The sequence below is a fragment of the Hippopotamus amphibius genome, chromosome 2, assembly GCF_030028045.1.
Source record: "Hippopotamus amphibius kiboko isolate mHipAmp2 chromosome 2, mHipAmp2.hap2, whole genome shotgun sequence".
Lineage (NCBI taxonomy): Eukaryota > Metazoa > Chordata > Mammalia > Artiodactyla > Hippopotamidae > Hippopotamus > Hippopotamus amphibius.
This window is the reverse complement of record NC_080187.1, coordinates 34249366-34274861: the sequence shown is the minus strand read 5'-3', so window position 1 is coordinate 34274861 and position 25496 is coordinate 34249366. Positions and strand designations below refer to the sequence as shown.

At 45.3% G+C, this 25496-nt stretch overlaps 1 protein-coding gene across 2 annotated transcripts in view; it reads left to right on the top strand.

Moving 5' to 3' along the window:
- Window positions 1-16171, top strand: part of GALNT12 (polypeptide N-acetylgalactosaminyltransferase 12) — a 33761-nt gene extending 17590 nt beyond the window's left edge. The window contains exons 4-11 of one of the 2 annotated variants that reach the window (XM_057724041.1): window positions 2391-2576; window positions 5285-5402; window positions 6776-6952; window positions 8992-9123; window positions 10350-10463; window positions 11370-11441; window positions 12851-12997; window positions 15729-16171. In XM_057724041.1, coding sequence (XP_057580024.1) covers window positions 2391-2576; window positions 5285-5402; window positions 6776-6952; window positions 8992-9123; window positions 10350-10463; window positions 11370-11441; window positions 12851-12997; window positions 15729-15869 — 1087 coding nt within the window. In that variant the 3' untranslated portion in view covers window positions 15870-16171. The remainder of the gene's footprint in view (window positions 1-2390; window positions 2577-5284; window positions 5403-6775; window positions 6953-8991; window positions 9124-10349; window positions 10464-11369; window positions 11442-12850; window positions 12998-15728) is intronic. The other variant, XM_057724042.1, reaches the window with a different exon arrangement.
- Window positions 16172-25496: the final 9325 nt, after the last annotated feature.

Here is a 25496-nt window from a genome sequence, read left to right as displayed (position 1 = left end):
GACTTATGCGTTTCACCCAGTACCAACAATGCCTAGGGCCCACCCATGAAACTTTAAGGGATGCTCCCCCCAAAAAATTTATGTTAATTTTTTAAAAAATCAGAATGGAAAATGAATATCATGATAATGAATATGTAATAATGAATCTAGCCTGGATTGTATGTCTTTATACCAATATAGTCATAAAATATTGTTTTTAATATATATTTGTTATGGAGTCATGAAAGTATAAATATGGCCATGTCTTCAAGGCCGTTTCCCCTGGTGTTCCACAGCCTCTTATGCTCACCCTCCCACCTGTCTCTGGGCTGGCTTTTATTCTCTTCTCTTCTGTCTCTCCCTCCCCATCTTACTGATTCTGCATCAGGAGCTGGGCTGGCACGCCGGGAGCTCCTCTAGGTGGGAGAGGAAGGTCTGGGGAGGGGGCTGTCTGTTTGGTCCGCTCCGTGTGGAGTGAGTGAAGGGCTGGAGGATCAGAGTCGGTGCATTTGGCAAACTGCTTTCCCTTGGCCTCCAACGCTTGGTTGCCAAGGGTCTGTCTGGAAGAGCTGGGGACCCCCTTGCCTCCCTTCCTGCATGAGACCAAGCTCTGCCCTGCCACTTGCTGCTGTCCTGGTCCTTCACTGCCTCATTCTCCCTCTCAGCTCTAACAAGCTTCACCAGCAGAAAGGACTCAGGGTTCCTCAGGCCAGTGATGGAGTCTGAGGTTACTTAGGACATGGTGACAGCTGGGTGCTTCTCCCTGCCCCGCCCCCCCCCCCCCGCCCCCCACCACTGTGCATACAGAGGGCTGCCTCTAGGCCTGTTTAAAGTCATGGTGGAGGCAGTTTTCCCCTTCGGCTGATTCATTAATGCCATCAAGCATTCCACTCCAGACCAGACCACCCTTTGGAGAGAGCAAGGCAGCATTCCTCATAATCACATCCTTGTTCCCTACCTGGAGACAAAGGGATTCTCCCCTGGTTACCCATTAGAAACAACTGGGGAACTTTTTAAACCCCTGGTCCTGTGGCAGACTATTTGGATCCAGATCTCTGGGGTGGATGTTTCAGAAGCTCCCCAGAGACTTCAGTGTGCATCAGAGCTGAGACACTGGACTGTAGACTGTCCCTCGGGTGGTCCCTTTCCTTGGGGGCTTTTGGAAGGGGAACATGTTCTTGGTTGTCACATCAGCTAGGTGGTGCTCCTGGCATTTATAAGCTGCTGTTGACATCAGAGGCAGAACCATTCTTTGCTGTGTAGGGCTGGACTGCACACTGCAGGGTGTTTGGCATCCCTGGTCCCTGGCTCACAAGATGCCAGGAAGCACTGCCCAGTAACCACTGCTGCTGGGCCTGCATATTCTCTAACCATGATTTAGAATCCTTTACACCAGTGCTGGCTCCCCCCAGTTTTCCCTTTCTTGTAAAAATTAGACTAGCCATGGTTCCAACCAGCTGGACTGCAAGTCACAAGTTTATGATTTATAGGTCTCAAATTCTAGAGAACTGCCCCCAAAATGTAACCCAGAGAAATCTAGTGTTCACACATGGTCCCGTCTCGGTTCATGTTTCCTGGTGTGTGTCAAATGCAAACAAACACATCCTGGAAGCCAGCTGAAGGATGGTTGGGCTTGTAAGAGTGATTGTGGAGAGAATCGGTGAAGCACACACACAGGCTGATGCCTGCAACAGGAAATCATCACATTTTCCACTACGTGTAACATGCAATAATAATAAAGATTAAAAGAAAAGAATAGCAGTAGTTCCAGGTTCTCTGCCAGCCTCTGACAAGCATTCCCTTAGGGAGTCCTCGTTAACCCTATGAGTGGGTATCATTGGTCCAGTGTAACCCATGAGGCAACAGGCTCTGAACGGTTAGGTGACCACACTAACGCCACACAGCAAGTAAGGGGCAGGATTAAAATTTACTTTCTAACTCCAAAGCAGACCCTTTGATCTGTGCATCTGTGTTCATAGGAAGATAATTATTTCTTGACTTTAAGATGTTTCATTGTGATTAAATGAAGAAATCTCTTGCAATCTTGAGAAACTGAAAATGTGCTTTCTGTTTTAAAAGTGAGCTTTGATTTTTGACATCATGACTTTCATAGAGGGATTCAAGTTTAACCAGAATATCCCCAGACAGAAGCAGACTATTAAAGCTGTGGGACTTTTCATATCAGGGCCAGAGTCCTCGCTCCCCGCCTCCCCCCGACCCCAGCAGCCCCCGTGATGCTCACCTGCCAGGGCTGACGTGGCTGTAGACACCTGGAATAACAGTAGCAGGACTTCCCACACAGGTGTTCCTCCTTCTAGTGGAAGGCTGAGGAGACGTAATTCTCAGGTTTCCTAGTTGTCTTCCTGCTGCCCGTACACGATGGAGTGATGGGGTGTTCTGGGTGTTTTCAGGATCCATGAAAAGGAGTCAGCGGTGGTGTGCCCTGTGATTGATGTGATCGACTGGAACACCTTTGAGTACCTGGGGAATGCCGGGGAGCCCCAGATTGGCGGTTTCGACTGGAGGCTGGTGTTCACGTGGCACATGGTTCCTGAGAGGGAGAGGATCCGCATGCGGTCCCCCGTCGATGTCATCAGGTCAGGGGTCAATTTCTCTGAGCACCTTCTCTGAGCGTGCGACTGGCCAACTTGTCAGTGAAGGCCCTCAGGAGGGATGATTAGCTGTTGCCTCTCCTTTCTTTTTCCAGAGTATTTGTTTATTTTTATTAAAAATCTTTGCCATACATGTGGATTTTATATTGGTGTGTGTATATATATAAATTTATTTTAAAAATTGTGGTAAAATATGTATAACATAAAATTTACCATTTTAACCATTTTTTTAAATGCACAATTCACTAGCATCAAGCGCATTCACAGTATTGTGCAACTATCACCTGTACATATTTCCAGAACTTTGTCATCAACCTCTGCAGAAACTCTATACCCATAAGCAATATCTCCCTTTCCTCCCCTCCTCCAACCCCCGGTAACTTCTACTCTACTTTCCATCTCTATGGATTTCCCTATTTTATGTACCTCATCTAAGTAGAATCACACAATATTTATACATATTTTGTGTCTGACTTCTTTTCCTTAACAAAGTATTTTCAAGGCTCTTCTAGAACTTCATTCCTTTTAATGGCTGAGTAATATTCCATTGTGTATACATCCAGATTTTATTTATCCGTTCATCTGTTGATGGACACGGGTTATTTCCACTTTTTAGTTATTGTAAATAGTGCTGCTGTGAACAACAGTACTCTTATTATCTGACTGCCTGTTTTCAGTTCTCTGGAGTATATACCTGGGGTGGACTTGCTATGGCAATTCTGTGGCTAGTATTTTGAGGGCACACTGTCAGGCTCCTTCTGAACTGGGGCGGTTGAGTGGTCCTAGGGGTACAGGGACCAGCTTTGGCGGGTGGATGGGCCTGGGTCTGAGTAGAGGTGGCTCAGGTGGTGCTGGGTTGCCCTCCTTCTTGAGGTGTTGAAGTAGTAGTCTGGCTTCTTCCTTTCCTTCCAAGTTTAGCACCAAATGGGAGATAGATGTGGGAGTCAGGCAGGTGGAGGTCAGACTTCAGCTTTATTGCTGGGGTATTGACCGGAAATGGTGTCGTAGATCTGCACCCATGTTTGGCAGCTGGCCTTGAATCCTTCCACCCGAGTCCAGACCTTGAGATGACCCAGTATTGGCTACAGTGGAACAAGTGTGGAGATGGTGTGGAGAGACAGGACTGGAGAGGTGAATGGGGCCAAGTCATATCCAGCCTTGAAAGCCAAGGAAAGGAGTTTGGACTTTACCATGAGTGTGTAGGAGCCACTGAAGGGATTTGAGCTGGTAGTGACCGTAGCCTTTTGCATTCTTTGAAGACTGTGCTAGATGCCACATGATGGGGGGCCTAGAGGGGGCAGAGCTTCAGGGAGGGGCACCACTGGGAGGTGTTGCAGTCTTCCAGCTCAGAGATGATGGTGCAGGAGAAGATGAAGGGACATGGTGGGCTCTAAGATGTTGGGGTGGGAGAATTGGGAGGAAGTGAATGGGAATGGGGGAGGAGGACTCAAGGATGACACATAGGCTCCTGTGGGAGCCCTGGGGGGCATCCTGCCCAACCCCTCACTCAACAGGTTTGGAAACTGAGGTACCGAGAAGGAAGGATCTTATCCAGGGTCACATATGCAGCCTGTGATACTGACATGAACTGTGTCCCCCCCCCCCCACACACACACACATGTGCTCTGGGACATTGTAGCCAGCTATCCTTCCCCTCCCATAATATCCTTGGGCCTCAGATTTCTCACCTGTGAAATAGGTATGAGCATATCCACCCTATTTCCTGGACTTTTAGGATGAACACACGTGAAAATGCTTTGTAGTCTAGAACCTTCTCTTCTACAATCTTGCTATCTTGTTCTCATTGGCCCAGAGCTTGGCATGCAGGAAAAGCCCAGAAGCACTGCTGGAGGGTCTTAAAATTTTAAACTGTTAGGATCTTCATGTTATTTATTTCCCATTTTTGAATTTATTCCTCTGCACCTCTGTGGTGTGTTGACCCTACAGCTTTCTGTTGGGGTAGGATGGGAGCCTCGGGCCATTTCTGAAACCCGTGCCACCTCCTAGATGAACCTGGCAGGGAGAAAACATGGCTGCCTGAGGTGGCAGGCCAGAGCTGGCCATGTGGGTCCTGGAGGGGAGGCCACTCCAGCAGGAGAGGCTCAAGCCCTTGGGGAGCTTTAAGATGCCAGAGTGGCCTCTTCTGGCCTCTAAAGGGCATCCGTGAGGGCTGCACCGCGAGTGCATGACCAAGGCCACCACAGCCTGACTCCTGCCACCCTCTCAGAACCTGGTCTCTCTCTTCTCGTCAGTCCTTGTTGTCTGTGCTCCTAGAAGTACAAGGCTTTCTCTCACCCTTAGGCCTTTGCTCATGTGCCTGTCTTCTCGGAGGACCATCCCAGTCCTCTTGGGTAACTCCCCTTTGTTCTGCAGACCATGCCTCCTCCGAGAAACTTACCCCTACCTGCCCCCCTTCCCATCTCGTGGCTTCTGTGTTCCTGCTGGGCCCTGGGTTGGCCTTAGTCATCCCATACAGACTTCTGTGTTTACCTGTTGAGATGTCCGTGAGCTTCCCCAGGGCAGGGGCTGTAGGGCACGTCTGTGCCTCCAGCCAGCTTAGCACCAGGCACAGAGCAGGAACTCGGGGTATGCTTATATGCATGAATGGACTTGAGGCTTATAGTGAGAAGGGATCCAACTAACGGTGATGGTTTCCTGCTGCTTACCTTGAATTATGATTCACGTGCTTCTAGGTCTCCAACCATGGCTGGTGGGCTGTTTTCTGTGAGTAAGAAATATTTTGAATACCTGGGGTCTTATGACACAGGAATGGAAGTTTGGGGCGGAGAAAACCTCGAATTCTCCTTTAGGGTAAGTATTCTAGTCTTCTGTTTGGACTCATTCTTAACCTGTTGTCTCTCTGTCTCTGGGAATGATGGATTTGCTAAGAGAGCCTCGTGGACTTTTCCTCCGTATTGGCAGTTTATCCAGTGATCCTGAAAGATAACAGTGGCACACACATCCTGTAATCGTGCCTACCTTCTTGTGTGAATTTAAAAAAAACAAACAAAAAGCTTTTATAGATTTGGGGCTGGAAAGGGTCTTGCAAGTCACCTGATTCTTTCCTCTCACTCCACAGAGGGGAGGGACAGAGACCGGAGGGGAAAGTGACTGGCTCAAGGTCACTCAAAGAGCGCGTGGCAGAGACTGGACTAAAACACAGGTCCCTGCCTCCTGATCCCGTGTTTTGGAGCCTTGATTTACTGTTTAATAAAGTAGCCTCTTTATTTAGCACAGTGACTTTCAAACTTTGACAAATAGAAGAATTGTTAAGGAAACTTGTTAAAAATACAGATTAACAGGCATGGTCTCTGGAAAGTCAACTTTGATGGATTTATGGTAGGGACTGGGAATCTGCCTTTTGTCATGAGCCCATCTATTGATTCTGCTGTATGTGATCTACAGATGCCCCTTCGAGAAATCCTTAGCATGTGGGTGGGTTTTCTAGTTAACTGAATCTTGCATTATAAGTCTCAAAATCTTATGTTGATGTTTGTGCTTTTAGATGGAAAATTTTTAAATTTAAGATTATTTTATATTGTTTCCTGCTTTAAAAGAGTTAATAAACAAGACTTTGGCCTTCCACTGAGGACTCACACCCCCATTATAGCCCCAGATGCTACCCTTGGTCATACATCTAGGGGACAATGGGGTATTCACAACCGTTTGCCCAGCATGAAAAGGCTCCAGATGACTCTGCCTGCTGAGTTTTGGGGGTGCGCTTTTAATGGTCTTTCTGCCTCTTCCCTAGGTGTCAGGCTGCTCTGCCTGCCTCTAGAAGCTCTTCCTTTCCCCCTTCCAAACCTGTCTTCTTACTTGCTGCTTTCCTATCTCTGTGGCTAGGAGACCAGGTAATCAGCCTGTGCTTTGCATAGTAAGTAAATAAGCTCCCAGCGAGGTCCACTGTGGCTGGTCCTAGAAGTCAAGTGCATGAGCCTTAGTGCATGGACTTTGGGGTCTGGGTTCCAACGGCCTAGTTGTCTTTGGGGCTGCTTCCTTGCTCTTTAACTGCATCCTGTGTCCTGAGTGTGCTGGGGAAGTGGCCACCTGCCCCATCTAGGGTGAGGTCTTGGCAGCGTTCACCATGACCTGTGTGTCCTGCCTCCTTGCTGCATATGTGGTGAGCCAGCAGCACACTCCCCACTCATCCCCCACCCCCCACCTCCTCCCTGCTCTCTGTACAGATCTGGCAGTGCGGGGGAACCCTGGAGACACACCCGTGTTCGCACGTTGGCCACGTTTTCCCCAGGCAAGCTCCCTACTCCCGCAGCAAGGCTCTGGCCAACAGTGTCCGCGCAGCTGAAGTGTGGATGGATGAATTTAAAGAGCTCTACTACCATCGCAACCCCCACGCCCGCTTGGTGAGTGCCCCAGCCCACCCATTCTCCGTCTGGCCATATCCAAACAAAGGCAGCTAATTCTAGCCTCCTACCCTAGGATAACTGCTTCCAGAATTAGAGAGGAAATTGAGTGCTCATGACACTTGCATGCGAAAACTTTATTCCTTCACTTATAACAACAGACAGTTGATTCTCACTATTTCAGTAGTTATGCTCCATACAGTCACCACAGTCGCTGAGTTTGGGACTGACTACTGAGCCACTGCTCGTGGGGGAAATACAGGGTTAGATTCCTACAGACCTCTCGCAGGTGGACATTTTTGTCAATCGATCAATACATAACTTGGTTTTGTGTGTGTTTCTGTTTAAATAATTTATTTAATGTGTATTGTTGACTGGTTACATTGAACTCATGCCCAAGTGAAGCTCATCCAATGCACATATTTTCTCCCCACCCCCTGCACATCGCAGCCTCCTTGCACTAGGAACACTGGACAGCACTTCAGCACTATGCTTGTGGGCCATTCAAAACAGTGAAATCACCAACACAACGCAGAAGAACCTGAAAACCGTGCCACTAAATAGACCATGAACAGTATACTTGCTTTCAGGACAAGAGCTGAGACACGACCTCAGCTGAGAATGTGCACGTTGGGTGACTCTCATGTCTGAGAATGACTGTGAAAGCATGAAGACACCACAAGTATTGATTTTAGGGTTACAAATACATTTTAGCAAAGAGGCCCGCGGCCTCTGAGCGGACCACCTCCGCACACCCCAGGGCAGGGTTCTCACTTACCTGTGTTCACATAACTAAGGGGCCACACGGCAGGAGAAGAAGGTCAGCTCCAAGACCTCTTTCCTGGCCACTCGATGAAAATCTCTCCTTGTGAATCCTTACAGCAGCCCTTCAGGGTAGTTCTGAAATTTTGATTTTATAGATGAGAAAACTGAAGCTCAGAGAGACAGTGATTTAAGGAGCTTGCCCAAGGCCTCTTAGCTGATGTGGGTAGCACTGGGTCCACCTCAGTGGATCTCTGCTCTGTGGAACCCTTGGGACCCCCGCCCTGACCTCCCCTTCGGTCTCCCTCTGCCTCTGGGCTCCAGGGTCATTGCTTCCTCTGTCTTGCCCAGTGCTGCAGGTTAGAAGCATCTGCTTTTCCCTGTCACCTGGTCTGAAACCTACAGATCCCTCTTCCTGATGGTTCCCAAAGGATAACATGTTAGAAAGAGAGGCACTGCGTGCACCTTGTGTCCGAATGCCCAGTGGCTGAGTGTTGACATGGATGTTGGGTTGAGGGTGAGGACACGGTGACTCTCATCAAAGAGTGAACTTCTGGGAAATAAGCAGAAATCTGAAATTGTATTCAAACACTTTTCCTTATCATGACCATTCTGTTAAATATTTAACTTGTCAAATTTTAATAGTTTAAAGTCAGTGTGGGGATGGTCATGTCTCTATACTCAGCATTGCGCTTGTGGTTGCACATTTGCTGTGCTAAATAGACGCGTGCTTTATTTAATTATTCATTGGTTTTGTCTGTACTGCAGCATTTTGCTCTTACTATCAGAAGAGTATATTTAGACTTCAATAGATTGGGCGCATGTGAAGGTTTTCATTCATAAGTACCTCCAGTGTACTTACCTGTGTTGGAAGTGAGTGTGCAGGTATCAGTGGTAAATCAGAACATCATGGCATACGTGTGCTACTGATGTGCCTCTGGTCTGTGATCACACGCTCATCAACGACACACGGGGCCAGGGATGCTGGTGCAGGCCCAGAATTCAGCAACTTGTCCCAGTGGCAGGTGCCTATGTCCTTCTTTCCTGCACCTGGCCACACGTCCCTGCAGCGAGAGCACCTTTGGGGGTGTAATTGTGCAACAGTTTCTCCTACTAGGGTGCTGCAGCTATGTCTGAGGCCATACCTTATCCTCTGTGTCTCGTGCAGGCTCTGCACACAGTAGGGGCTCCGTAAAAGCTTACTGAGTGAGTGAGAGAGGGGCTTTGATAGGAAGCACTGTGGCCTACAGGGGCTCACTATTTTGTCCTTTTCTCAGGAACCCTTTGGGGACGTGACAGAGAGGAGGCAGCTCCGTGAAAGGCTCCGGTGTAAGGACTTCAGGTGGTTCTTGAATACCGTGTATCCAGAACTGCACGTGCCTGAGGACAGGCCTGGCTTCTTCGGGATGGTGAGTGAGGCGGGCCTGTGCAGGGCGGGGTGCTCTATTTATTTATAGAATATATTTCACTAAGGCGGTATAATCAAACACACTATGCTCTCAAGTCATTTAAAATCATTCTTTATGTCTATCACCAACTTGATGTATAGGTAGCTTAATTAATCTCAGTTTTAATCTTCAGGGCTTTCTCCCCTTTTGTCTTCTTTTTTAGTTTTTTTGCAGTTTCTTTGGTAGACCAGATCTTTTGAACATAGGGAGTACTTTGAGGTTGAGGTCCTTTGGTGGTCAAGGGTAGGGACAACTTGGCTTAATGACATTTGAGTTTTTCTAAATCTAAGATGCTCTGATTTTTCACATCTCCTGTTCCCAGGTTCTTTCACAAAGCAAAGGGACATCAGGAACATAGAGGTGTGTGTTTTATGAGCTAGTGGATTGTGGATTCCTTCTTTCATATGGCTGAGTCTTATCCCCAGAACCAGGCTAGTCAAAAGTAGACAAGGGCCAGGACAGGAGAGGGATTCAGAAGGAGCTACTGAGAGTTCTTTAAACTCTCCAGAAAGGGATTTGGAAAATGCTTGAGTCTTTCTCTGGAGGCTCCTAGAAGGGAGGAGGGGGCAGGGAACCTCCCATGGTTCTTTGCTCTTAGAATGATGAAAGGGATTTAGACCCAAAAGTACCTTAGAGATGACATTAGATTTAGACAGTGTTGAGTGATGGAGAGAGCACTGGACTTGCAGTCTGAGGTCCTAGGTTCAAAACTCAGGTATCTCCACTTACCTGTTGTGTGACCTTGTGTGCAAATCATTGGCTCTGTATCATGCTGCTCCTGTAATCTACAGTGGTGGACTTCTGACCTGAGGAACACCAAGTCTCTCAGTTGGGGTGTCCTTTGCAGATGCATACTAGCAGGAGTTCCTTCATACATATGTGAGGTGACAACCCAGCTATGTTTGGACTAGTGCAGCAATAAGGCTGCACTCATGAGCCATGAAGCCATAAAAAGTTCATCTCTCTGCTCCTCAGGTTTATCATCTTAAAAAGGGGGTTGTGATTCCTCCCTGTGGTATAGAATGGGAAAACTCTTTTAAAACTAGAAATGGAAGGGGCTCTTAGCACTGAGTCCAGTTCTTGAGGCAGCCACTCCTCATACTCCATTTACCTGCCCGCACAACTTTGGGTGGAATCTGTTGTTGTGTGTAAACTTGGACCAAATGCCACCTTTATGTTTTGTTTAGCTCCAGAACAAAGGACTAAAAGATTACTGCTTTGACTATAACCCTCCCAATGAACACCAGATCACAGGACACCAGGTCATTCTGTACCGCTGTCATGGGATGGGTCAGAACCAGGTAGGGGCTGCTTCTTTAACAGCTTGACATTCTCAGACTGGGGGGCAACAGACAATGGGACACTCTGTGCTCAAGGGATCATTGGTGTGGGCTTTTAAAGAGGGAGATGAGGGGAAATCTGTGTGTTTTTAAAACATTTAGTTTGTGGTTTTTTTTTATTATAAAGGTAGTATATACTCATCACAGAACATTTGGGAAATATAAAAAAGTAGAAGCAAGTGGTAAATGACAGGATCCAGTGTGACCACCATTATGATTAAGATATATTTACTTCCCGTCTTTTTTAATGTCTGACTTTGGGATTATGTTTTTTTTTTTTCACCTTCAATCTGTGGATGTTTAAATACTTTGTATTTGGCAACAGTTAGATTTTTGTTCGTATTTTAAATTTGCTAGATTAAAAACAAATTGTATCTCACTGTTTATAAGCAGAAAGTCATCATTCATTAAGGTGACTTTATCTAAAAAGAAACATAAAATTAAAGAGCAATAACAGGCACAGAAATAATATCTACTTTTGTTTCACTCTTTCCAGTTTCATGAGTAATTGGTTTTGCCTTTGAAAGGCAATTTTATTTATAAAACTAAAATGGTAGATTAAAAATAAAATGTGCATATGCTTTTCAGTGAAAATATAAGAATATGTGTATTTCTTTAAAGCAATCATCAACAACTTTATATTGCGTGGCATACTTTGGTTCAAAATGAATTCCATCAAATCTCAGCATGTTGTAGGCACTCAAGAGGATTGGGATTGTAGAATGCAGTTTGCAAGGCACAAGTTTTCTTAAGAGATATTACAGAAATCTAATAGTGCTTGGGATTATGTATTTTAAATAGCTGTTGTAATATCTATGTGTTTTCTGTTATTTTCATTACTTAATCATACTTTTCTTGTGTTGTTAGACATCCTTTGAGAATATCATTCCTAACAGCCTGTTGATATTCCTTTGTGTGGCTATATTAATTACTATTGAGGTAACTGATTCCCTGCCTCTGTTTTTGTGATTATAAATAAGCCTGCCACTAACATCTTTGGTCAGGAAAAAAAAAAGAAGGAAAAAAAATATATATCTACATTTCAGAATTACTCAGAATTAATTCTTAAATGAAATTACAGGATTTGATGTGTATTGCCACATTGCAAAGCGGTTTTTAGGGCGGTTTCATCAGTCAGGGCCCAGGTGGATCTGTCTGAGTTAAGTGCTGAACTGTAGGCTGGGCAGGGAGCAAGACCTGGAAGGTCTGAGGACTGTAACAGGACCCAGGCCTGGGAGGCAGGCAGACCTGCCGAGGTGGGGCCAGGGGAGGATGCAGGAGAGGGCGAAGTGTTGGTTCTGGACCTTCAAAGACATACTGTCCTAAGTAGGGTGTCAGACACTGGAGACGAGGGGTGGGCATTCAAGTTTTCCTCTAACCTGGATTCACCCCAATTCTGTTTGAAGATTATGCCCCATTATTGTCAACAGTAAACTTTCATAATTCGGACCCCTACAACCTTAAATTTTTCAGGTTCTTCAACCCCCTTTAGATCAGCACTCCTCAAAGGTGTCCCCACCTGGTACCGTCAGCATCACCTGAGAGCTTAGAAATGCAGATTCTCAGGCCCATCCCATGCCTCCCCAGCCCATCTCTTGTCTTGACCAGCTTTCAGGGAGATTCGTTTGAGAAGCGGTGCTCCATGTGCCTTATAGAACAGTCACCTGTGTCAGAATCCCCTGGAAGCAAGGGGGTGGAGCAGGGTGAATGGGTGGCTGCATGTCTTGTTAGACGTGTAAAAGTGCAGCTTCCTAGGCCCCATCTCAGACACAGGGAATCCTCACTCCCTCTCTGGGAGGGGGGGCCTAGAGTCTGCATTTTCCCCAGGCACACTAGGGTAGGAGAACCGTTGCTCTGAAGAACAAGTCTTCCTGTTAGCCGTCTGTGGCCTGCTTGTGCACAGCACTTTATAGTCTCCAAAGCATGGTTGCCCCCTTTATATTTTGGGGGAGGAAGGAGAAAAGAATGAAGAAAAGGAGAGGAAGTGGCTGGTCAGGGTCACAGAGAGCCCCCAAGTGCTGGGATAAGTCCACCTTCTTTCCTGCCCTTCTGCACCAGCCTGGGGATAGGCACAGCGGCTGTGGGATGACCCAGGCACCAGCCCCGCCCTTACAATCTGACAAATGAGAAGGGCGTGAGAAAGGGCCCCTCCATTCATGCTTGCTGAGCACCCCTCCAGAAGTGCACGTGGTGCTCCGGGGACACGGGCTGCTGTTGGGGGATGAGAGGAGAAGGCTGGACCCCAGCACACATGCCCTGGTGACCCCAGATTCTCATCCCTCTTTATAAAGCTTTCCCTCTTTGCACATCAGAGGGTAACTGGCGCATGTTGGCTGCTGCTTTTCTAGTTTTTCGAGTACACGTCCCAGAATGAAATACGCTATAACACCCACCAGCCAGAATGCTGCATGGCTGTGGAGGCAGGAATGGATGTTATCACCATGCATCTCTGTGAGGAAGCCACCCCAGAGGATCAGAAGTTCATCTTGCAGGAGGTAAGTGAGCTGTCTCATGCCTTCCTTGCTGTCGTTCCCCATCCCGTGAGCTGCAGAGGGGCGTGTGGAAGTATAGGGAGTCCCTAGCAAGTGTCAGGGATGCGGCCCCTACAGGAGACCAGAACGTCACAGGGAACCTGAAGGGTCCCGTGGCATCCAGCACCAATAGCACTTTCCTTCTTTCCTCACTGTCCACTCCCTTTCAGTCTTCCTGTCCCCTCACACTTTGAGCTGTGACTGGCTGGAATGGGAAGAGGCACTGTCCCCAATGCATTCAGAGATCACATGGGATTCAAACAAGTGAAACAAATCGCCAAGTGTAAGGACGTGAGGTTAGATCCAAGTAGAAGCCACGCTCGTTGTCTAAGCCTCATTTTTCCTAGCTCTAAAGTGAGGACAATAGTCACAGCCTTGTCTACCTCTAGTGAGGAGTAGATGCATGACCAGAAAGAGTCTTTGGAAGCTGTAAAGCTCTATAGACATTAATTGTTATTTGTGGTGTAATAAGCACGAAAACCTCTCTGATGGAGTTGGCTGTCCATCAGAAGAGTCACTGCTGATTTAGAACTAGTTGTTATTTCAGGCCTGAAAGGCACTACCTCCACCACATTTGCAATAAACCCGTGGTGGGACTCATACATCAGTTATATCCAATGACTCACTAAAAAACAATTGTGGGGGGCTTCCCTGGTGGCTCAGTGGTTAAGAACCCACCTGCCAATGTAGGGGACACAGGTTCGAGCCCTGGTCCAGGAGGATCCCACGTGCCATGGAGCAACTAAGCCCAACTACTGAGTCTGCACTCTAGACCCATGATCCACAACTACTGAGTCTGCACTCTAGACCCACAGGCCACAACTATTGAGCCTATGTGCCACAACTGCTGAAGTCTGCGTGCCTAGAGCCCATGCTCTGCAACAAGAGAAGCCACAGCAATGAGAAGCCTGTGCACCACAATGAAGAGTAGCCCCTGCTCCCTGCAACTAGAGAAAGCCTGCACACAGCAATGAAGACCCAACGCAGCCAATAAATAAATAAGTAAATAAATAAATTAAAAAAATTAAAAACAAAACAAAACAAAAACCACTTGTGGGAATAAATCCAAAGAAAATAATTCAAAAGAAAGAATTAGTTCACTTTTATCTCCATGGAAAGTTTTCATTCCCAGCCTAGCCCCAGGGATGGAAAGATTCATCTATACTACTTATAAATGGATTAATTCTAAGTATAATTAGAAGTTGGAATATGTTTTCTTGTAGAAAGTGTTAATGATTAGCAATGAAATTTGCAGGTTTCCTGGAAAAGCCAGGCACCATAGTGCTGTCTATGTGATATAAAAAAAGTAACAGGGAGGGCTTCCTAGGTGGCGCAGTGGTTAAGAATCCGCTTGCCAATGCTGGGGGTGGGGTTCGATCCCTGCTCCAGGAAGATCCCACATGCTGTGGAGCAACTAAGCCCGTGCGCCACAGCTATTGAGCCTGCGCTTTAGAGCCCGTGAGCCACAACTATTGAGCCCATGTGCTGCAACTACTGAAGCCCATGTGCCTAGAGCCCGTGCTCCACAACGAGAAGCCACGGCAATGAAGAGCCCGCGTACCACAATGAAGAGTAGCCCCACTCACCGCAACTAAAGGAAAGCCCGCGCACAGCAAAAATGACCCAACACAAGCAATAAAATAAATAAAAAAAAAATAATAATAATAGGGGAAAATACTTCTGTAAACCCCCAAAGTTTTGCCCTTCCCTTCTTTCTTCTAACTGGAAGCCATTGGAAGCCCTCAAAGAAGAGTAATGCAAGATAGAAATCAGATAGGTAGAAATTGGTCTGAAATGTCATTAAAATTTTACCTTAGAAATCTTTAATTTCCGTGACCATTTAAGCAAGTTTCTTTAGAAGGGTGGGAGGAGGGATGCTTTGTTTAATTATTTACTTTCACCTTCTTCTAAAGGCAACTTGTGAGCACTTTTAAGGGCTTTCCAGATTAATATTGTTGAGATTCTTTTGCATCTAATTTTATTTCCAAGGGTTCTCTTTCCCTGGAACAGGTATGCCACTTGTTCTGCCCTTTTGCTGCTCAGCCTAATGAAGTTCCTTGGGGGCGTACAGCTTGCAACAGAGAGAGGTGGAGGGAAAAAAATTAACTCCAGAACTTGGGGAGGGACTTGCCCAGTTAACTCAGCAACAGTTGGGGAAAAGAAGAAATGGAAAAGGTGTTAGGTCCTTTGGGGTTTGGGAATTGGCATAGTTTGCAGAACTCATTTCCTCTCTGGTGACCTGTCCCCTCACCGTGCTTCAGCTGAGCTGGGACTAAAGCCGTTTCCTGACTCTCCACTTAAATGCATAGGAGAAGGAGACTACCAGAGATGGAATTAGTTGACCTAAGAGAATTGGAAGAGATTAATAAAGGATCTTTGATCCTGATTACCCTGAAGGAAAAGAACATCAGTAGGGGTGAGATATAGGTTCTGACCTATCCCAGAGCAGCCAGCAGGTGGCACCATCGGCCCTGATGGTAAAGTCGCGGACCCATGAAGCACTCGGGAGAGACCCAGGCTCTCTAGGCATGGACAGTTGTGGGCTGCCTTCATACCTGCAGACACTTACTCTCAATAAATATTTCTGTAATGATAAAAATCACCCTGAGCACTTAACAACACGTTTTAAGGAAGATACTTCCTGAGGAATTGCTTGTAATTCTCTTGAACACCCAATGTCTATTATCTTTTGTAGGATGGTTCTTTATTTCATGTACAGTCCAAGAAATGTGTTCAGGCTGAGAAGAAGGAGTTGAGTGACAGTTTTGTACCACTCTTACGAGACTGTACCAACTCGGATCATCAAAAATGGTTCTTCAAGGAACACATGGTATGAAGTGCCACTGTACCACAGAGCCCATCAGAGGAGATGGGGGGAGCCCCTGGACTCCATGTTAAACAAAGACTTAACTAAGCACAGAGACAGACCCACTAAACACTTGGCTGCTCTTCTTTTTATAAGGAAATCATTTTGTGATTTGTGAAATTGGTGTTGGCTTTAGTAAAAATGTAAGCTTTATATTGATTTTGAAAACTTTAAAATTGTTCCCAAATACCCTGTTTTTCAAAGGGTAGTCATAAAATGTTAACTTCTGGTATTCAGAGAATTAAAAGCTTTGACTATTTTTCTATCAAGATGTATATTCTATTGTCATGTCTTTTTATTTCCCTTAGCAAAAAGGTAAATATTTTATTTTGGTATTTGAAAGGATTCCCAGGTATGAAGATGTTTGCATGGAAATTAGACTCATGTAATGTACTTTGCATGAACTGATAATACCTCAAACATTGGGTTAGATTTTTCTCATTGTAGGTAGGTGGACACTGGGCACATTATATGGATTCCTTCAGGTCATTGAGATAATCTGGATTTATTTAATAAAGAATCCTACTTGGTTATGTGTTGTTGTCGTAGTCAGAATCTTATGTTAGCCAAAGAGGACTAACCAAAGCTGAAACTTCAAGGGAACAATTTGACCATGCTAGGCTAATATAAACTTCCACCGCACAGAGTGGACTTCTGACAATGCCTACCTGTGGAATGGCTGGCTACTTTTAGTAATTACCACAATGACTTTAAAATATGTTTATATCATTTTTAATTTTTATCACACATTAGTGTCAGGGAGAAATGTAATGCTCTCTGTGAAATTCAGTTTTCAAATTTGTTCATTAATAATATTTGGTCATTTAAATCCATGTTAGATTTTGTGGTGCAGCGGCTGCTACAGTTTCTCTTCATAATTTTGATTTGTGAATGATCCCAGATCTACTTCTGAGATCTTGTCAACTTGATGAAGTCAATATGAGTGATTTTTTTTTTAAAAGGCAAGAACATTGCCAATCTTTGTTTTTGCAGTCAATCAGATGTGAGAGATTAAGACACAAGCCTTCAACTGATTAATAAATAGCATCACCTTTTGTCCCAGTCTCTTTTTTACACGTTCGCCTCTGAGGGATCCAGTTTAACAGTTAGCCAGGAACAAATCCATTTGACCTGGCTTGGATCAATCTGATGTATCTTAACCACTCTGAACTTCAGGTTCTTCATTTGTGAAATGAGAATAATGAAACAAGCTTGTGGGGTAGTTGTGAGGATTAAATAACATAGAGCCGGTGAGGGCTCAGCTTAATCCCTGGCATACAGTATGGGTTCATTAAATTTCTGTTTTCATAAATACACTGTATAAAATGTGAAGCATGATAAACATCAGTAGGTATTTATTCAAAAATAAATATTACATAATTTAGTTATTTTATCTTTACAGGATTAAATAGCCCCTCAGCAGGCAGGTATATGATGTGAACTCCTTCCAGCACAGCTCAGTTCTCCCGTAAAAGTAATATGCTGTGGGGCCACAGCTTCCCTCCTCCTTTGTGGTAACTTATAAAAGCAGGTGAGATGCCCCCTCGGCCTGGGATGGAGGTAAGAAGTCCTGCCCTGCGCCCTCCTCCCGCCCTTCCTGCAGTGTCCGTCTGAGCTCTATTGAAGGGGTGTCAGCCGCTCCCAGGGTATAGGAAGACAGTTCAGGCAGACAGAAAATTAATGCTGATCGAATTCATAATGAGTGCTGGGAGGCTACACAAGCATCTCTGTGTGTGCTCACGGGGCGCTGCCAGTAATTAGCTTTGCTTGAGCAGTCATCCCTCTCATTCTTGCCAGCAACTTCTATGTGGTAATTTTTAGGGTGGAGGACCTCATAAAAATATTCCGGGTGTCAAGGAAAATATTTTCACAGACTGGAAGGCAGTTTACAATATTTTGAGGAACGCTCCTTTCACTAGTGGATGAGGCGTCTCAGCCTGGGTGGGCCCCACCTGCCCCACTGGGAGGTGTGGGTTGGCCTCCCGTCGTGGTGTGTGGAGTCTGGATCCGGGGGGCCAGCCTCCGCGGTGGCAGCTGGCGTCGCCTGCTGGCACGCATTTCCTCATCGGCACGATAGGGATAAGAATGTCCTCTGTTACGTTCTTAGATATATTTTTTAGTTACCTTTTTAGTGGTTGCCCTAAGGGATTACGTTATGCTTCCTAGATTTATTGCAGTCTTCTTCATTCTTAGGATTGACTTCATTGCAGGAAACGTTAGTGAATTTGTATCAGTGTAGCCCCATCTCCTCCCCTGTGCTATTATGGACATATATGTTATATCTATATGTTATAAACTCAATAACAGAATGGTTTAGGTATTGCTTTAAATAGGAAGAGAAAAAAAGAAACAATATATACATACAATATGCACACAGTCTCTTATATTCACCCACATATGTACCATTGTCCATGCTCTTCCTTACTTCCTGTGAATCTGAGTAACCCTCTGGCGTAATTTTCTTTCAGTGTAAGGCCTTTCTTTGGTATTTCATCTAGGATAGATATGTTAGCAGTAAATTCTCTCAGTTTTTGTTTGGGAATGATTGTATTCTGCTTTCAGTTGTTTCAGACTGCTTTCCGTAGTTTAGCTGGATGTAGAATGCTAGTTGACAGGTTTTTTCCCTTCAGCACTGTGAATTTGGAATGACACTACCGTAGTGTCACTTGTTTTGAATGAGAGGTCATCCATTAATCATTTTGTTACCTGTATGTGATGAGTCATTTTTCTCTTGCAGCATTTAAGATTTTCTCTTTGCCTTTCAGCAGTTTCAGATATGTCTAAATGTGGTTTGTATTTATTGTACGTGGAGTTTGTTGAGCTTGGAATGTAATGTAATGTTTTAAAAATCAATTTGGGAAGGTTTTAGCCATTTAAAAACAAAATTTTTTTTCTGCCTCTTCTCTTTTCTTCAAATTGAATATTTTCTGATGATCTATCTTTAAATTCACTGATTTCTTCTGCCAACTCAAACCTGCTATTGAGCTTATGCAGTCATTTTACTTCAATTATTTTTCAACTCTGAATATCCATTTGATTCTTTTTGGTAGTGTCTGTTTCTCTGTTGAGATTTCATATATATATATATATATATTTCGTATATATAACTTACTGTTATATTTTCCTTTAGTTCTTTGATTATAGTTTTTTTTAGTTATTTGAATATGTTTTTAATAACTGCTTTGAAGCCTTTGTAACTTAGCAGCTTAAAACGTTAAATACATTGTCTAACAAAAAGTTTGGGCATGGCTTCATTGAATTCTCTGCTCAGGGTCTCCTAAGGCTGCAGTAAAGGTGTCCACCACAGCTGTGATCTCATCTGTGATCTCACTGGTTGTTGGCTGAATTCAGTTCCTTGAGGCTGTAGAACTGAGGATCTCAGCTTTAAAAGGCCATTTTCCATTCCCTGCCGTATGGCCTTCTCCACAACATGACAGTTTTCTTCTTCCAGGCCAATAGGAGAGTGTCTGTTGCTGATTCTTATCTCTTTTTAAGGTCTCACTTGATTTGGTCAGGTTGACCCAGGATAATCTCGCTTCTGTTAACTCAAAAGTTACCTGATTAGGGACCTTAATTACATCCAGGAGATTCCTTCTCTGGAGTGATATGCCATCATATTCACAGGTCCTGCACACACTCAAGGGGAGGGGATTACACTGGGCATGTATACCAGGAGGCAGGAATCTGGGGGGTCATCTTAGAATTCTGCCTACCACTGTCCACCCTTGGTCTCCAATAATTCACATCCCTTCCACATGCAAAATACATTCCCTCCCTCCCAAGGTTCCCAAGAGTCTCATCTTATTGCAGCGTGAGTTCAAAGTCCAAATTTTCATCATCATCTAAATTTAAATCTCATCAGATAAAAGTCCAGAATCTAAATCAGGTCCAGGTACAGTTGTGGCTTCTGGGTATCATTTTAGTATGTGCAGCTGCTGGGACACAATTGCTCTCCGTCTGTGGACTTGTTACACTGAAGAAGCCATTTATCCATCCCAACACTCCCAACATACAGTGGTGGGAAGACATGGGATAATGTTCATAGATATTCTGGCTCAAAAAGGGGAAAATAAAGGTCAGAAGGAGTCACGGGTCCATAATGGTTTTGAAATCAGGTAAATGTTTGACTTTTCTTGATTGAATTTCAAGACCTGGGAATAATCCTCAGGGGCTTTTGGCTTTTTCTTCTGGGCATGTAGTTCCACCTTCTTGTCATCCTTCCTGTTTTATGAAAAGTAACACACGTTTGCAGCTGAGTAGTTTTAGGAGCCTGCTTCCCGCCAGTAGAATTTTGAGTGTCCATCCACCTCCTTTCATTTTGTTCTCTCTCTCTGTCCCATTCAGTACAAGCCGGCAGGATTTCTGCTGAAGTAATTCTCAAGAACTTTGTGGGTCTTGCATGGATTCACTGCTTTTCACTCCACTAGATAGAAGCCACATCCACAGATGTTTTCAAACAAATCCCTTTTCTCTCTTGACCTCCTGTTGAGATGGCTGAGCGATAGTGACCTTAAACTTCCTGGATGCCCCTGATTTAGCTGAGAAGATCCATGACATGCACACACTCTTAATCTCTTAAAAGGGCCCTTTGTGTAACTGAATGTTCTGACCTTTTGATCTTTCTGAGGTTTTAACAAAAGATTGTACAGTCACACACTCAGTCTTTTCTCCATGCCACACTTTCAGCAGCCATTCTGAGTTTTAGCATCTTTTGCCATCTGGAGAGGCTGAACATTTTCTAAATAATTCAGTCCTACTTAATTTTTTGTAACAGTTCTCCCTCTATCTCTCTCCTCTTGCATTTTACCATACACAGCAAGAATAAACCAGGCAGCATCTTCAGCACTGCTTAGAAATCTCCTTAGCTATGTAACTAGGTTCATCCCTTAAAAATTCTACGTAACTGCTGGAGACAATTTTGCTAAGCTTTCTGCCACTATGTAATGAGGATCTCCTTTTTCCACTTTCTAATAACATGTTTCTCACTTTCTTCTTAACCTTCACCAGCAGCGTCCTCAACATTTATATTTCTACTAACAGTCTGTTCAAGGAAATTTAAGCTTTCTCTATCATGTACTGCAGAATTCCTCCAAGCTTCCTCCTACTGCCCAATTCTAAAGCTGCTCCTGCATTTTAGGTGTTTGATACAGCAGCATCTCACTTCTAGGTACCAAAATCTGTATTCGTTTTCTATTGCTGTGTAATAAATTGCCACAAACATAGTGGCTTAAAACGGCATCATTTATTGTCTCTCAGATCCCGTAGGTCATAAGTCTGGACATGGCTTAGCTGGGTTCTCTGCACTGGGTCTCACTGGCTGAAATCAAAGTGTTGGCCAGGGCAGCTGTCTCATCTGGGACTTGGGCTCTTCTTCCAAGCCCACTGTTTGTTGGCAGAACTCAGTTCCTTGAGGTTGTAGGACTGAGAACCTCAGCCTCTAGAGGTTGCCTGCTGAGAGATTCTCCTGCTGGCTTTGAAGAAGTCAGCTGCCATGTTGTAATGGGCCATGTTGCTAGGAGCTGAGGTGGCCTCTGGGAGCTCAGAGTGGTCAAGTTCATGTTGAATTTGTGGAAACAAAGACTCATCAGTATAATTATTACATTAATAACAATGTAGACAATACAGGTGCATTTGAAACTCTGGTTCAGGGATGCCCGTCACATCCCATGCCTACTTACCATTCCAGAAGGTTACTTTTTGAAAACTTGTAAAAATTCCCAAACCCCGAACCTTCATTGTATGACAGGCTGCTTACATGTCATTTGGGAAGGATTTGTTTTATTTATGTGGGTCAGTTCTTGATATTGTTAGATTTCCTGCACTAACTAGCTTCCCTTTTCTCCTCCTATTAAAGCATTATACTTTTCACAATTTAACGTGCATGGAATCACTTGGTATCTTGTTCAAAGGTAGATTCAGGTTCAGTAGGTCTGGGATAGGCCTTGAGATTCTGCATTTCTCACAAGCTCCCAGATGATGCCAGTGCTGGTCTGTGGATCAGATTTTGAGTAGCAGATTAGTCAAGTGAGAATAAGAAGGTGGGTCCTGGTTGGCTGGTCACTGGTGTCTATTCTCACACACACACTAGATGGTGTCGTCAGCTCAGGAAATATCACAGTGCTTTCGTTGCGGCCATGTCTGTTGGTCTAAAAGTATCCTTCAAATCTCAGGTCCGTGGGATGCAGGCCTGGAAGGCACCCAGAGGTCATCCTGTGCCTAGTGTAGCTGATTGGAGGCGGGGTGGGGGCAGTGGGGGGGTGGGGAAATGAGACCCGTGAGGGAAAGTGTTTGCCTGAGATCACACAGCAAGTTAGGGACTGCATTTTCTTTGTCAATACCTGTCATTCCACTAGTAATCAGTGTCCTAAATTTGGCCTGAGTGTGCTTTTCTTTCTCTCTTTTTTTTAAAAATTAATTTATTTTTGGCTGCGTTAGGTCTTCCTTGCTGTGCGTGGGGCTTTCTCTAGTTGCGACAAGTGGGAGCTACTCTTTGGTGAGGTGCACGGGCTTCTCATTGCAGTGGCATCTCTTGCTGCAGAGCACTGGCTCTAAGCGCACAGGCTTCAGTAGTTGTGGCACTTGGGCTCGGTAGTTGTGGCTCACGGGCTCTAGAGCACAGGCTCAGTAGCTGTGGTGCATGGGCTTAGTTGCTCTGCGGCATGTGGCATCTTCCCGGACCAGGGCTTGAACCTGTGTCTCATGCATTGGCAGGTGGATTCATAACACACCGCTGGCCTGGGTGTGTTTTTCTTAAAGTATAAAACTGGTACTTTATAAAAAAATTTTATCTTCAAATATTGGCTATGCTGTATTACATTAAAAAGTTAGTTTCCTATCTTGATAAGAGGTTCTAAAGACTTTGCCACGTGGTTTGTTGTATCATAACCGCAGTGTTTACTTAGCAAGTGGGGTTGGAGATGCTGGCCCCTTACAGTCTCCTAATGTTTGTGAGATTTAATGCACGACGCACCAAATTTCTCACACTTATACACAACTTGAGAGTTTTGTTTTCAAGAGGTCTCGCTCCTATAAAGCCAACTGAGTGAGGATTGCTGTCTCCTTTTTATTATCAGCATCTGCCGATACTACTACGACTACTACCACCACCACTGCCACCACCATGAGTTGGGCACTGCTCTAAGCACTTCACGTAAATGAGCTAATTTAATGCCAGAAACACTTAGTGGGGTAGGTGTTGGTCCTCCTCTCCCCTCCCCACAGCTTCCCCCATCCCCAATTTAAAGGTGAGGACACTGAGGCTCAGAGAGTATAGGGAACTTGTCTGAGGTCACACAGCTAATCAGTGGCAGTGCTAGAATTGAACCCAGATAGTCTTACTCCAGAGCTCAGTTGTAACTGCTGTGACCTGGGTGCCTTCTGGAGGGGAGGGGAGGGGAGGTGACCTGCTCAAGTCAGGCAGCTCGTACGCCCTGGCCACAGCCCTCCCCTCACTCTTAGTCCAGTTACACCACACTGCTGGTCATGGCATGAGGATTAATGAGAGTCTGTCCTGCTTGGAGAGTACAGGGGTTACAGCAGAGTCACGTCTCTGGGCAAATGCCAAGTCAGGGAGCAGAGCCAGGGACAGAACTCCAGGCGCAGAGCCGCTGGGGGCGCAGATCCACTCCTCCAGGTGCCGTTGTCTAGGTGGACTCTGTTTTGCCCACACCCACACCCTGCCCTCTTTCTCTTTAAAATGAGGCAAGAGTAGGAAGGCAGGATTTGGGGCGGGAGGTGGGGGGCTTTCTTCAGTTTCCCCTTTGAGATTCTTGCTGCAAAGCCAGGGAGGCCCACAGTCCGTGCAGTTGCCCCACCCAGCACTTTGCTGTCTTTGGAGGGTTTAAAGCCCCTGGGACTGAGAGTCCTATCCCATCAGCCATGTCGGGATTGCTCTGTGAATCATCTCGAACCTTCTTTTACAAGACAAGGGTCAGTGGAACTGATTGCTCATCAGACTGTTAAAATGGTTATTTCAGTGTCCTAAAAAGAAATTGCCAGGTGGGTGTGTCTGTTGGGCAGCTCTGGTTATTAACTCAAGAGTGATTGCAAAGCACCACTGGATTCTGATTGCCAACTGTTATAAAAGGAGGCAAGTGACCGGGTTATAGAATTTGCAGGGATTTTAGAAGTCATGTGTTCATCTACCTCCTAAGCAGGAATCCCTCCTTGTCCCCCACAGTGGCCAGCCAGCCCTAGCTTGTCCACTGCTGGTAGGGGGGTGCCCTCCCTTCACAGGCCATCCGTTGTGTTCTTGGATGGCTTCTTACGAGGCTGAAATCTGTCTCCCTGTAGCTTCCTTATTGCTTTGGACCCCTTGGAGGCCACCCAGCGTGTGTGCTCTCTCTGCCCCTCAGAGATTCAGGGAGACAGGATATGTGTCTCAATCTTCTCTGCTCTAGGCTGTCAGCCCTCCCTTCTTCAAAACATCATTATGGGATGTGGTTTTCACTGGAGTTCTGGAAGGGAGTAAAGATAGATGTTTGCATTAAATCTGCTGCATTTAACTGAAGGTCAAGACTCCATTCCCCATCCCTGCAGAGAAGTCTAGTCTAGCTCAGCCTTCTCCGGATGCTCTGAGGGCAGTAAAACGACATTCGTAGGCTGTGGGGTGGGACAGCAAGAGCGAGAGAAATGGTATAAGAGAAACTTCATTTTCCATAACAGGAAGTCAGTCATAATGGTCTAAAACTGAAAAATCAAGAGAAAGCAGGGCTAATGTGTTATTTGAAATTTGGAGGCAAATATTGGAAGAAATTGCTGAAAATGTTGAGAGGAGAAGCTCTCTTGAGAGCCAGATCTGGGTGGGGTTGGGGAGGGGTGAGACGGGGACTGCTGATTTTATTATAAATCTTGAGTACTATTAGGCTTTTTAAGCTAAGTACATGTACTTAAGCTAAGTATACTTGTTGAAAATTATCTTTAAAAGTTTTCTCCCAAATGGAGTGTGAGCTCAAAGTCTTGTCAATGGGGAAACAGTTAGGGGCCTAGGTTTGGCTTTATTTGCCAGGGTAGATTTAAAAGAGGTCAGGATATGTAGAAGGACAGACCTGGATATAAATTCAGTCTGGTGAACATGCCAGCTTTGTGACTTTGAGTAAGTTACTTAACCTCTCTGAGCCACAGTTCCTCATCTGTAAAACAGGCAGTGCTAGGACCTAAACTCTCGGGGGTTGTGTGGATTAAATGAGATGAGGCAGGCTCAGGGCACCCAGCAGCATAGGGGCTCAGGGACCATTTCCTAACCAAAGAGTCTTTATTTATTTATTTATTTATTTATTACTTTTGGGGGGTACACCAAGTTCAATCATACCAAAGATTCCTTGTTGCTCCATCCCAGGGATATCCCCGAGGACCAGAGCAGGTGTTAGAAAAAACACGCATCTCGCCCACAGAATGTTTGCTCTTCATAAAAGTCCTGGATTCAGTGCCTTATGGCACAACAAACAAGCAGGAGTCCTTAGTGGTTCCCAGTCCTCCTTCCCCCTCCATCCCCAAGGAAATTAGCTTTTTAACCCTTCTCCTCTCTTAACTGGTTCATCTCCCGGAAAACTTTGAATCCAAGAGCAGCAGGGGGTTGAGGGTCACTTTAGTCCAATC